This window comes from Onthophagus taurus, chromosome 6 (assembly GCF_036711975.1).
Source record: "Onthophagus taurus isolate NC chromosome 6, IU_Otau_3.0, whole genome shotgun sequence".
NCBI classification, from domain to species: Eukaryota; Metazoa; Arthropoda; class Insecta; order Coleoptera; family Scarabaeidae; genus Onthophagus; species Onthophagus taurus.
Window position 1 is genome coordinate 4844636 of NC_091971.1, and position 13964 is coordinate 4858599.

Sequence of the window (13964 nt, forward strand, 5' to 3'; positions counted from 1 at the left end):
TTTTTCTTCTTTTGCACGTCTTTAGGTACTTTACATTTCACTTTTAACTTCCCTTGAGGCATTTTTTTAATAATTTTCTTATATTTTCTTAAAAATATTATTGAATTTTCTAAAATCACATGACATCACAAATTAGAGGTTATGTTATTGTATCGGTAAAACAGTTTTTGTTTTCATAAAATTGATTATTAAACATCTTATTATAATTATTTAAAATAAAATAATAATCAAATAATAACTAAATAATTAATTTAATGCATACTCGCATTTAAATCATCAAATAATTAATAAATTAGTACATAAGAATTAATTCTGTTATTCGATTATTATTATAGGTTATGTTATTATGTCGGTAAAACCGATTTTTTTTTTAATAAAATCTATTATTAAACATCTTATTATAATTATTTAAAATAAAATAATAACCAAATAATTAACTTAATGCATATTCGCATTTAAATCATCAAATAATTAACGAATTAATACAAAAAAATTAGTTTCTTTATTCGATGATAGATGGTGCTGTTAGGGGATTAGTTAAACTTCTCGAAGTTTCATCGCGTGCGTCAAAATTTGGTTAAGTTCTCAATCCTCAAATTTAATTATTTTTTAATAATATATCAACAAAGTAACCATGGTGAGTACTTGAAAATTAAAATTTTCACCCTATCCATCAAGTTTAAAAAATAATTAATATAAAATTTTAAAAAACCCCCCCGATTAAGTGATTTAAACGATGCTGCCCGTTCAGGTGTGTCATGAGGCTAATTCACGCCGGCTTTTCATGAAAACCGCGTGGGTTTGCCCCTTTTCTACCTCAATTTTCGATAAATCCCATCATAACCGCATCCTTTAATTTAACATAAATCTTTTTATTTTCTTTAGGTTTCTTTAAACCCCGTCAGGGTGCTGAAACATGAAGCCGAAGAGGAAAAAGGAGAAATTGCACGTCTCTCAAGTTTCGTGGGGGCTATTGCTATAGGAGAGTTGGTGAAAAGCACTTTGGGGCCAAAAGGGATGGATAAAATCCTCGTTTCCTTTGGGAGAAGTGCTGGAAGTGTCGAAATTACAAACGATGGGGCTACAATATTAAAATCTGTGGGCGTTGACAACCCAGCTGCAAAGATTTTAGTTGATATGTCAAAAGTTCAAGATGATGAAGTTGGGGATGGAACCACTTCTGTTACAGTATTAGGTAAAAATACTCGTTCTTATTAATCATTTATTAAATTTCTAAATTAATAATTTATATTAAACTAAAACTAGAACTATCATTAGAACTAATATTAGACCTAGAAACTTTACGGGTTAAGCCATGTGTCTTTTGAAGAAGTGTTTGATGTTTTGGATGCCATGTTGCAACCTTCTTTAGAAATAAGTTCCAAGTGACCAGGTCATTTTTTATAAGAACTCCATTTATAAAAAAAGGGGAAAACAAAAAACATCTTTCCAGTGATTTACAATGGGAGTTGTTAAAGGAGAGGTCATAAAAAAATAAAAAACAAGAGATTTTTTTATTTTTTCTATCTATTTAATAGGTCTATAAAAAATTGGGGAAAAAAATTGGGGAAAAAAATTAATTATAACTGGTGAAAATTGCAACTATATTCTAATATTGAGGCATAAAAAGAATCTTTAGTAAAAAATAGTATCACATGGATGCTTTAAGGGGCTATACCAGCCAGGGTTGCACACATAGAATGTCATGAGCCATGTCATAAAAAATCGTGAGATGTTGAAATTTGTTTAAAAATCACTCCATTTTAATAATATGTCTTACATATAGGCATAGGATTCAAGTAAAATAGTTTAGACAACGTTTGTGTATAAAAGTGAAATGATTAAAAGGAAATAAAATATTACAGTTTAAGTAATTTCTTAGCGCCATCTAGCGGCAAATAGATGTAACTAATAGAGAACTTTACAGTAACCTACAATTCAAGTTGAAAATGCTATGATTTTATTAACACTGATTATTATATTATTTTTGTAATAAAATCGTGAGAAGTACATGTCCAATCGTGGGATTAAAGGTAATATCATGAGATCTTACGATAAATCGTTAGATCTGGCAACCCAGATACCAGTGTAATTGCTAAAGAATTTATGATCGCTGAAACACTCATAAAAAAAGTTCCTCCACTGCTGCAACGAATAACGATAACAGTAGATTCAGTACCTAAAATGAAAATCAAATATCGATATGATTTTAGAGAAATATTGACATTTTACAAGATGGGGGAGATTTGAAGAAAAATTTTTATTTTTCTGTAAAAAATCACCGTTTTTTCGATGTCAAATCGACATTTTTCATCCAATCCAACAATAAAACGTGTTTATAATACTCTTTTAAAAAAATCAAGTCAATCGGATAATTTGTCTTTGAGTTAGAACTGTAACAAATTTTAAAAATGGCGTTTTGAGCAAGTCGCGTAGTTTTACTATCGATAAGATGATATTTACCATAAGAAATGTCACTTCGCTATTCCTGGTCCATATAATGGGCCCTTCTCAGTGTCAAAAAACGCCTGCTGAGCTGCTAAAGCTTTTTTTCGAGCAGTCCTACCCTCCTTTGATGTCGCTTGGTGACGAAAATTAGCTTGATAAATTCTGACATCATCTTCATCGTTCGCATATTCATTTGCAATTGGACTAATAGTGATTTCCATTACTCGAAACATTTTCAAAATATATTGAAAATCATCGTTAAAAATGGAAACAGCCAGAAAATTTGGCAAGTTCGATAGTTTTGAAGCCATTGTGGAGGTGCGTTCTAGCAAAGTGCCAGAGCAAACCATTATAACTTTCCTTAAAAAAATTTACGAGTTTTTACAACTTTTTATTGCACGGTACAGTCCAGTACTTCCGAGAAATTCACTTCCATTTAATAATAACAAATAATAGGCGGACTATAGAATAATATGTTTTTGAATATTCTAAAACAATTTGGAATCCGACTTTGCAATTTTAATATTATGTTCTTGAAAGTATAAACTATCGAAAAAAGATCCGAATGATTCTAGTTCTAGGTCTAGTGTTAGTTCTATACTCTGTTTTTAAACCAGGAGGAGTATTTTAAATTTGTCACCAGATTGACCTTGCACGTGATTGGTTGAATGCGAGGAAGGTTCACACACAGGCAATTTTGAATTTGAAGGTTAGGTAATTGATAATTCGACAGTTTCGTGTCATTATTGTATATTTTGTGTTCTTAAACCCTTTTTTATTATATTTTGAAATAAATACACTCATAACTTCAATGTTAATTTGTATGTATAGTGTTGACGATAACAAACGAAAATAAATACAATAATAAGTAAATAAATAAATAATAATTATTAATTTAAATTTACCGCCAAAATATCTAGTGATATTTTCTGGTGATTTTTTCCAGTGTAAATCTGACTTTCGCGTTTACTCCTCCTGGTTTAAAAACAGAGTATAGTTCTAGTGCAAGTGTTAGTTCTAGTTTTAATTGTTATTCAGCGCTAAGTTGTATATTTTTAAGTTTCGGGTTTAGCCCTGTGTCTTTAGACGCTGAATGTTAGGTAAGGTTAGTTTTGTTTACAAACATTAATTATACCATGAAGTATTCTTTGGCAATTATAGCGTGAAGTTTTCTTTTGTAATGTCAATTATAGCGTGAAGGAATGTTCGGTAAGGTTAGTTTTGTTTACAAACATTAATTATACCATGAAGTATTCTTTGGCAATTTGTAATGGCAATTATAGCGTGACGTTTTCTTTTGTAATGTCAATTATAGCGTGAAGGAATGTGAGGTAAGGTTAGTTTTGTTTACAAACATTAATTATACCATGAAGTTTTCTTTGGCAATTAGTAATGGCAATTATAGCGTGAAGTTTTCTTTTGTAATGTCAATTAAGCGTGAAGGAATGTTAGGTAAGGTTAGTTTTGTTTACAAACATTAATTATACCTTGAAGATTTCTTTGGCAATTAAGTTTTAATTGTTACGCAGCGCTAGACCCAGAACTAGAATCATTCGGGTTTAGCCGTCTTTAGAGACGTGCGGCTAAACCCGAATGTTTCTAGTTCTAGGTACAGTGTTAGTTCTAGTGCAAAACTAGAACTAGAAAGTTTCGGGGTTGTAACAAATCTTTAAGGGTACGAAAAAGATGGAAACTTTAGTTCTCAGTCTAGTGTTAGTTGTAGTTTTACCGAACGTCTCTCAAAACGGCTAAACCCGAATGATTCTAGTTCTAGGTATAGTGTTAGTTCTAGTAACAGTGCCAGTGTAAAACTAGAACTAACACTAGACCTAGAACTAGAAAGTTCTAGCGTCTGAAGACGCACGGCTAACCCGAAACTTTCTAGTTCTAGGTCTAGTGTTAGTTCTAGTTTTAATTGTTATACATCGCTAGGCCAAGAACCAGAATCATTCGAGTTTAGCCGTCTTTTGTGACGTGCGGCTAAACCCAAATGGTTCTGGTTCTAGGTATAGTCTTAGTTTTACTTTTCGTTCAATAAAAATATACAATAATGTAGCGCTGAATAACAATTAAAACTAGTCTGAAGACGCACGGCTAATCCCGAATGATGCTCTATAGTTCTAGTTTTAGTTTAATTAACACCGTGCGTGAAATTCTTCGGACTTATAATAATTTATATTTAGCTTCCGAATTATTAAAAGAAGCGGAACGAATGGTAGATCAAAAAATTCATCCACAAACGATAATATCCGGTTGGCGTAAAGCAACGGATATCGCGAGGAATGCTCTTTTAGAAGCTTCAAGAGATAATAGTAATAATTTGGAGGCGTTTCGTGAAGATCTGATGAATATAGCGCGTACAACGTTAAGTTCGAAAATTTTGTCTCAACACAAAGAACATTTTGCTAAATTAGCGGTTGATGCGATTTTGCGTTTAAAAGGATCCGGCGATTTAGCAGCCATCCAATTGATTAAGAAAAGAGGGGGAACCTTAGAAGATTCATTTCTAGACGATGGTTTCTTATTAGATAAAAAACCTGGGGTGCATCAACCTAAACGGGTTGAAAATGCGAAAATTTTAATCGCAAATACCCCAATGGATACCGATAAAATTAAAGTGTTTGGATCTCATATTAAAGTTGATTCAATGGCGAAAATAGCCGAGTTAGAAGTAGCGGAAAAAGAAAAAATGAAAGATAAAGTTAGTAAAATTCTTAAACATAATTGTAACGTTTTTATCAATCGTCAACTCATCTATAACTACCCTGAACAATTATTTGCTGATGCTGGAGTTATGGCTATCGAACATGCCGATTTCGATGGAATCGAACGTTTAGCTTTGGTTACTGGAGGCGAAATCGTTTCAACTTTTGATAACCCCGATTTAGTTAAATTGGGAACTTGTGAGGTTATCGAACAGGTTATGATTGGGGAAGATATTCTGTTACGATTTGGGGGTGTTGCTTTGGGCGAAGCTTGTACTGTTGTTATCCGCGGGGCTACACAACAAATTATTGACGAAGCTGATAGATCTTTACATGACGCTTTATGCGTTTTGGCTGCTACAGTTAAAGAGAGTAGGATTGTTTATGGTGGTGGATCTAGCGAAATGTTGATGGCTGTTGCTGTTTATGAAGCAGCTGCTAAAACTCCTGGTAAAGAATCTGTAGCTATGGAAGCTTTTGCTAGAGCTTTACAACAATTACCTACAATTATTGCTGATAATGCAGGTAAAATTAATTTAAAAATAAATTTATAAAATATATTTTAAAACAATAATGTTTTAGGTTACGACTCAGCCCAATTAGTAAGCGAATTAAGAGCTGCTCACGCTTTGGGAAAACGTACATTTGGTTTAAATATGGATAAAGGAGTTGTCGGAGATATGAAAGAATTAGGAATAACTGAATCTTTTGTTGTTAAACGTCAAGTACTTTTATCGGCAAGCGAAGCTGCCGAAATGATTCTTCGTGTTGATAATATCATCAAAGCCGCACCTAGGAAGCGAGTCGAAGATAGAGGACATTGTTAGATTAACTTTAACTGATAGATTTCGCGATTTAACTTCGATTACTTGTGCTTATTTAAAAATTATTTTTCATTAATTAATGTTTGTTCACCAAGATTAATCAGCTTGTTTCATTTTTTATACCACTTGAATGTAACTTTTGAACAATAAAAATCATATTTAACAAGCTTTTTTTGAGTTTTAATTGAAAAATAAGATCTGTCAAAAAATTACAATTGAGGTTATGTAGTTTATATTATAAATATTTTATTCCATGGTATATAAATCTAAATTTCTTTTTATTTACATAGTAATATTTGAAATTTTATATATATTTTATTAATATAATTATTTATCAATTTGATAACTAAATCATTTAATTGATTTCGTTGAGAAAAGAGTGGATAGATGGCGCTTTTGTTTAAATAATTATGCAATATAATGTTAATTAATAAATAATTTTATTCTTTTTTAAAAGCAACCTAAATGTTTACATTCATTTATTTATTTACAAGAAAATTTAATAAAAAATTAAGTTAAATAACTAATACGCATGCGTCCGTTAACCTCAATTAATAGTCAAAACTTTCCTGCTCCAATAAAAATTATTTTTCATTAATTAATGTTTGTTCACCAAGATTAATCAGCTTGTTTCATTTTTTATATCACTTAAATGTAACTTTTCAACAATAAAAATCGTATTTAACGATTAGAGTTTTTTGATTATATATCTTTATTAAATCAAAAAATGACAATTGAGGTTATGTAGTTTTTATCAAATATTTTATTCCATGGTATATAAAGCTAAATTTCTTTTTATTTACATAGTAATATTTGAATAATGTCTTATTTTATACATATTTTATTAATCTAATTATTATTTATCAATTTAATAACGAAATCATTTAATTGATTTCGTTGAGAAAAGTGTGGGTAGATGGCGCTAATACTTATTTTTTGATTATTTTTTGAAATAATAATACGATATAATCTTTATTAATAAATAATTTTCTTTTTATTTAAAAAACAACTTAAAATTTTATATTTATTTAATTATTTATAACAAAATTTAATAAAAAATTAAGTTTAATAGCTAATGCGCATGCGTCCCATAACCTCAATTAATTGTCAAAGTTTTCCCGCTCAAATAAACCGCTTATTTTGTTGTCATATATTTATGTGTGTGGTGTTTAAAACTTTTAAATCACAATTTATTTTAGGAGAAAAAGTACTAAAAATCATTAAAAATGGTTCGAAGAGACTACGATAAAGATAAAGGTAAATTAAAACTGTAATATAGCTTAAATTTTATTAAAAAAACTTTTTTTAACAGAAAACCTTAAAACTTTCTTAACCGAATTTTGTTCGCAAGATGATCTTGGGAAGAAACACTTTAAATATTGTGAGCAATTAACAAAATTAGCTCACAGAGACCAAGTGGCAATGTACATTGAATTGGATGATCTTCATGAATATAATGATACTTTAGCTGAAGCTGTAATAAGCAATACCCGAAGATATTTGAATATTATGGGTGATTTAGTTTACGAGTTACTCCCTACTTTTCGAAATCACGAAGTCATTGCTAAAGACGCTTTGGACGTTTATATCGAACATCGGATTATGATGGACAGTCGAGTGCGACAACCAAACGAACAACGAGATCCTAAAAATAAATTTCCACCCGAGTTAATGAGAAGATAGTAAGATTTAATTATTTAAGTTTTCTATTTTTTATGTAATTTAATTTTTTTTAGTGAAATATATTTTAAAGATATGTCCACATCAAAAAATGTTCCAATTCGGGAAGTAAAAGCTGATCATATTGGTAAATTAGTAACAGTGAGAGGTATTGTGACAAGATGTGGAGATGTAAAACCCATGATGAGTGTTGCTACTTACACTTGTGATCAATGTGGGGCTGAAACTTATCAACCGATTGCTGGGTTGAGTTTTATGCCCATAACTAAATGTCCTAGTGAAGAATGTAGGGTTAATAAATCAGGGGGGAATTTGTATTTACAAACAAGGGGATCGAAATTTATTAAATTTCAAGAAATTCGTATGCAAGAATTGGTAAAAGATTAGAAAAAATACAGTGCTGTGCAAAATAATAGGTTGACCTGAGATATACAGGTGTTTCTAAATTGATGCGAAAGATTTCAAGGTGATTTTTCAGAGAAAATTAAGGGATGTCTTTTATATAACTTTTTGTTCAAAATCCCTTCTCTTCCAAGTTACAGCACTCTAAAGTTAGGGGAAAAAATTTGTTTTTATTTAATAAATCCACCATGGAGGAATTTAGAAGAATAACATTTTGATGATTTTTATAACCCAAAAATGGTATTATAAGGGGCTGAAAAAATCAACCCCTACAATACTTTATATTAGAACTGTTTAATGCGTCTAAATTTTTCTATTTAAAACCTTCGATTTAAATAGAGGGATTTAATACGCAACATTTTTGTTTTTTGACATTTTCTCCTAAAATTGTTAGTTTGATCACAAAAAAATAAAATAATACACAAGCTCAAGTGAGTTAATTCAGAGATTGGTTATTAATAATAATAACAATAAATTTATTGCTTACTCAAAGTACAAAAACAAAAAAAAAAATTACAATTGATCATAGCAAATACAGCTGTAACAATATAAATTTGAGGGAAGCAAACTGAGCCATCATAAACTGCCAATAGTCATCATAAACACATCTAAAGTTAGCTAACTAATGATACTTAAACTAAAGAGAAAGAAAGTGAAAAAAAAATAAGAAAAAACGCAAACAAAACTATAATATATACTGATATAACACAATTTTGTAGCGATTCACAAGCGATCTCAGCGTTAGTAAGTTAACATATCTAGTGTCAACACTATGTGTATCTCTTCTGGGCACAAATCTACAATGCAGATATGTATGTGAACCCGCGATTGGAATTTTATGAAGAAAACTAACGAATGCAACCGCCGGCGGTTTTCCAAGCTTACCCAACCACAGTCAGACAGCTTGTGGCTAATGCAGTGAAGACGTCGAATCCCGTAAATCATTCGAAGACAGGATTCTACACTTTTTGTAATCTGTCTTTATCCCTTCTATACAAAAACTCACCATAGACTGTGACCAAGTAGTTTAAGTTGCTAAGCACTAAAAATTAACACAGCATGACCTTACAAGTCTTGGAGAAAACATGCCGCTGAAATATGGACTTAAGTATGACTTACTTATTAAGTAAGAGGTATTTTTAACAAAACGTAGATTCTTGTCCAAAAAGAGACCGAGATCGTCACGTGTCGATCCGAACTTGTGATTTCGTTGGGTTCAGCACAAGACAGTGTCGTTATTGTTATTATTAGACAAAGAAATGAAATTATGTCAAATAATTTGACATTTGACAGATCAATTATTGATCTCAGCATTATTTTATTTTTTGTGATCAAGCTAACAATTTATTAGTTATAAATGTCAAGAGATAAGAAAGTTACAGATTTTTTCCATTAAATTTGGAGGGCTATTAACTTGGAGGAGAAGGGATTTTGAACAAAAAGTTATATAAAAGACACTCTAAACGATTGTTTCTCAAAGTAAATACGCCTGAGCAGAATAATAGATGCACACATTAAATTAATAAAAATAATATGGTTTTAATGAAAACTAAAAGAAAAATGGTATAATACAACATTTAAAATTAATATATTGTTCGTTGTCCAGTTTTTTAGCACTGCTGCGCATCGACTCTAAAATATTTTATACCAAGCAAATTCGACTGCACACCATAAATCCTTTTGAATTAAGTAACGTTTATTACCAATTGCTCTTTGGGGTCGTGGTCTTGCTGAAACTTCCAGCACAGGGGCATATTGTCATCAGCATAGGGATCATGGTATTTTCCAGTATCTTGATGTATATTTATTTAAAATGCCCTGTATCCAAAAAATTGGGTCAACTCCATACCAGGAACCCATTATGCTTCCCCCACCATGTTTTATTGTTTTGCTGGTGTACAGGGTGGGCAAATTTGGGTGTTATTATAGGCTATCTCAGAAACTATAAGAGACATATTTTTAGCTTTCCACTGATGTATCGCATGTATGGTGTATTTACAGATAATAAGCGTTAATTTTCAATTCCAAAATAGTAAGCGCTAATCTTCAAAATTTTGATTATATTAGATGGGTCCGGACAGTAAATACTACAGTGGTTATAATATATGGTTTTGTACGAATATGACAGAATAAAGTTGGTTTTGTACCATTATTCAGGATAAAGTTGATTTTGTACCAACGAATAAAAACTTTGAATAGTTAATTTAAATTTCTCAATATCTTATTCCTGACTTTGTTCACCAATAAAAAATGGCTAGCAAGTAAAGTTTGTTTATTAAAAATACAAAAAAATGTGTTAATGAATAATTAAATATGGACAACTTCACGAACTAAACTTACTGGTTGTAAGGTTGGAACAGTTCGGTATCAACGAATGAAATCTTTGGTAGTATTTTCCCAGTTTTCCCCAAACATAAGATTTAGAACTGATTTGATATCAAAGTGTCTTAAGAACGTGTCAACCCCATTTCTCTAATTTGAAAAATTAACGAAATATAAGCATTTTTTGAAATCGCTAAAATTTGACTTTTTGGCTATAACTCAAAAACGAAAGAAGATAGAGATTTGGTCTTTGCGGGATTGGATTAGAGACATGGCACCTACTTTTTTCGTCTCTCTTATAGTTTCTGAGATAGCCTATAATAACACCCAAATTTGCCCACCCTGTACCTAGGATTAAATTCTTTTCCTGATAGGACGCCTTACGAAGCTATTAAGTCTATCTGATGCGTGTTTGGGGTCGCGTGCAAATTGTAACTTTCTCCATACGTTCTTTTTTGGCAATAATGGTACTCTTCGTGGGCTCCTAGCAGAAAAATTCTTCTCTAAAAGTGGTCTTTTAATAGTCGATGTGTCAATATTCAATTTTAGTTTATTTTTGATAATTTTTGACATAACAAACGGATCTTTGTTGGCTAGGCGAACAATTACTCGGCGAACGCAAGGCTAAACCCGAATGTATCTAGTTCTAGGTCTAGTGTTAGTTCTAGTTTTACACTATCACTAGAACTAACTAAAAATCGAGAACTAGAATCATTCGGGTTTAGCCGTCTTGAGAGACATGTTAGTTGTGGTGGTAGTGGTAGGTAGCGCTAGTTAGCATAAGATATTAAAGTCCCTAGATTTACAAAGTACCGCGGTTTGACGCCATTTTGGCTCGAAAGTCAAGCGGGAAATTTAAAACTATGTTATTCTATTAATAACATTATGCCAAATTTCGTTTCTTTTTTTCTCGTGGTACTCTGAAGAGTCGAAAGTCCTTCTTACTGCCATTTTTGCAACTCCAAAGGCAATAAGACGGCAATATTTTTGTAAATAAGTGGTGAGATGCAGTGACAAGCTGTCAAACCGCCATTTTGGCTCGAAACAGCTCGAAAATACGCTTCATGAATCACGGTACTTTGTAAATCTAGGGACTTTATAAGATATCACTATGTTCCATATTTTTATTGAACTAAAACTAGAACTAACACTATCTGAAGACGCACGGCTTAACTTTCAGAAATTACAACTTATATTGAATTTTAACTTTTAAAAATGTAACACCTATTTTTTTGCACAACTCAAATTTGACAGTTCTTTAGAAGTTATAGAATTAAAGTGAGCGGACACAATATCAAGTTTGGCTACTCTTTAAGAGAGATTGCCCAAAAGAATTAATTTTTAATAATATGTTATTATGATTTTTATTATAAAAATACATAAATAGACTTGCACCTATTATTTCGCACAACACTGAAAAAAGTTTATCATATCTAACCTAATACAAATCTTTTTAGAGTGATCAAGTTCCTGTTGGACACATTCCTAGATCATTAACAATCTTTTGCCGCGGAGAAAACACCCGTCAAGCTTTACCTGGTGATCACATCGCGATTACCGGTGTTTTTTTACCTTTAATAAGAACCGGTTTTCAACAAATTTCAGGAGGACTCTTATCAGACACTTATTTAGAAGCACATGTATTATATTTTTTTTAATTAACCCCCATTAATTTTTTAATAACTTAATCGTTTTTAGCGAGTAATTTCATTAAATAAAAGCACCGACGATGAAATCGCCTCTCAAAATTTAACTCAACAAGAAATGGCTACATTAACAGAAGACGATTTTTATTCAAAATTAGCACTTTCTTTAGCCCCAGAAATTTATGGCCATTTAGACATAAAAAAAGCACTTCTCCTTTTGTTAGTTGGAGGCGTCGATCGGCGCCCTGACGGAATGAAAATACGTGGAAACATAAATATTTGCTTAATGGGTGACCCCGGAGTCGCTAAATCTCAACTTTTAGGTTACATTAATCGTTTAGCCCCAAGAAGTATGTTCCAAATCATCTCTATATTAGTAATACTAATTATTATTTATAAAAATAGGTCAATATACAACAGGACGTGGTTCTTCCGGCGTTGGTTTAACAGCTGCTGTTATGAAAGATCATACAACCGGCGAAATGATGTTAGAAGGGGGTGCTTTAGTTCTTGCAGATCAAGGTGTTTGTTGTATCGATGAATTTGATAAAATGGCTGATGCCGATCGTACTGCTATACACGAAGTTATGGAACAACAAACGATTTCTATTGCTAAAGTAATATAAAAAATAAAGTCTTAAATAAAATTTAGTTATTTTTAACATTTTAGGCTGGTATAATGACGTGTTTAAACGCTAGAGTATCAATATTGGCCGCCGCAAATCCCGCTTATGGTCGTTACAATCCAAAAAGAACGATTGAACAAAACATTCAACTCCCAGCAGCTTTATTATCGCGTTTTGATTTGTTATGGTTAATTCAAGATAAACCAGATAGAGATAACGACTTAAGATTAGCTAAACACATCACTTATGTTCACCAACATAGTCAACAACCCCCCACAGAAACTCCCCCCTTAGATATGTCATTAATGAGAAAATACATTGCGTTGTGTAAATTGAAAGACCCAACTATCCCAGCTGAATTAACTGAATTTCTTGTTTGTAAGTTAATTTATTAAAAAAAATTAATTTTTTTTAAATTTTGTTATATTTTAGCTGCTTATGTAGAATTACGAAAAGAAGCTCGTAATTCACGCGATATGACATTCACCTCAGCAAGAAATTTATTAGGAATCTTACGTTTATCAACAGCTTTAGCCCGATTAAGACTTTCAGATGTAGTTGAAAAGGATGATGTGAATGAAGCGATTCGCTTGATGGCGATGAGTAAAGATTCTTTGAATCATTCGATTGAGAATAAAGGAACAAGGTGAATTTTAAAACGATTATTTTTAAATGTTTATTTATTTATTATTGTTTTAGACCAATGAATGTAAACGACAAAATCTTCGCGATTATTGGCGAATTAGCTGGCGATAACAAAACGGTTAAAGTTTCTGATATATTAGAAAAGTGCGCCAGTAAAGGTTATAATCCAGATCAAGTTGATGCTTGCATTGAGGAGTATGAAGAATTAAACGTTTGGCAAATTAACCAAACCAAAACTAGAATCACATTTATTTAAAATCTTAAAAATAATTAGAAATTAATGTTTTTCATGATTATAATCACATTTATGTTGTAGTATGTAGTTAATTAAAAATAAGAGTTTTTTGTACCTACTTTTATAATAATTAAAATAAATGATGAAATAAAATTTTTGGTATTAAATTCCTAAAGATAAGAAAAAATATATAAAAAAGGTGTTACCCAAAATAAAGCGATTAGAGAGGATTCGGATTGAGTCGCGTCATAAATTCTAATCGAGTCCAAAGTGCTAACTCACAAAATTTGTAATCGATCTAAAATGTTATTTCTAAAGGTTTTAGTTATTATTATTTTAATGTTAGTTCAACAGGTGCAACTCAAAATTATTCGTGAAGAAAATAAGATGCTTGCAAGCAGGTAATCATAAAATATAATTCAAATTGAAAA

The 13964-nt window shown here is 31.2% G+C and overlaps 2 protein-coding genes across 2 annotated transcripts; both read left to right on the plus strand.

The window, feature by feature from the left end:
- Positions 1-526: 526 nt before the first annotated feature.
- LOC111421081 (chaperonin containing TCP1 subunit 2) lies at positions 527-6145 on the plus strand. Its single transcript, XM_023054211.2, has 4 exons — positions 527-637; positions 886-1195; positions 4632-5678; positions 5736-6145. Exons 1-4 carry the CDS (start codon positions 635-637, stop codon positions 5978-5980), a joined length of 1605 nt encoding a protein of 534 aa, XP_022909979.1. The 5' UTR covers positions 527-634; the 3' UTR covers positions 5981-6145.
- Positions 6146-7107: 962 nt separating this feature from the next.
- Positions 7108-13686, plus strand: LOC111421093 (minichromosome maintenance 7). Its single transcript, XM_023054225.2, has 9 exons — positions 7108-7234; positions 7290-7659; positions 7714-8032; positions 11839-12021; positions 12080-12377; positions 12433-12644; positions 12698-13031; positions 13086-13299; positions 13353-13686. Exons 1-9 carry the CDS (start codon positions 7204-7206, stop codon positions 13552-13554), a joined length of 2163 nt encoding a protein of 720 aa, XP_022909993.1. The 5' UTR covers positions 7108-7203; the 3' UTR covers positions 13555-13686.
- Positions 13687-13964: the final 278 nt, after the last annotated feature.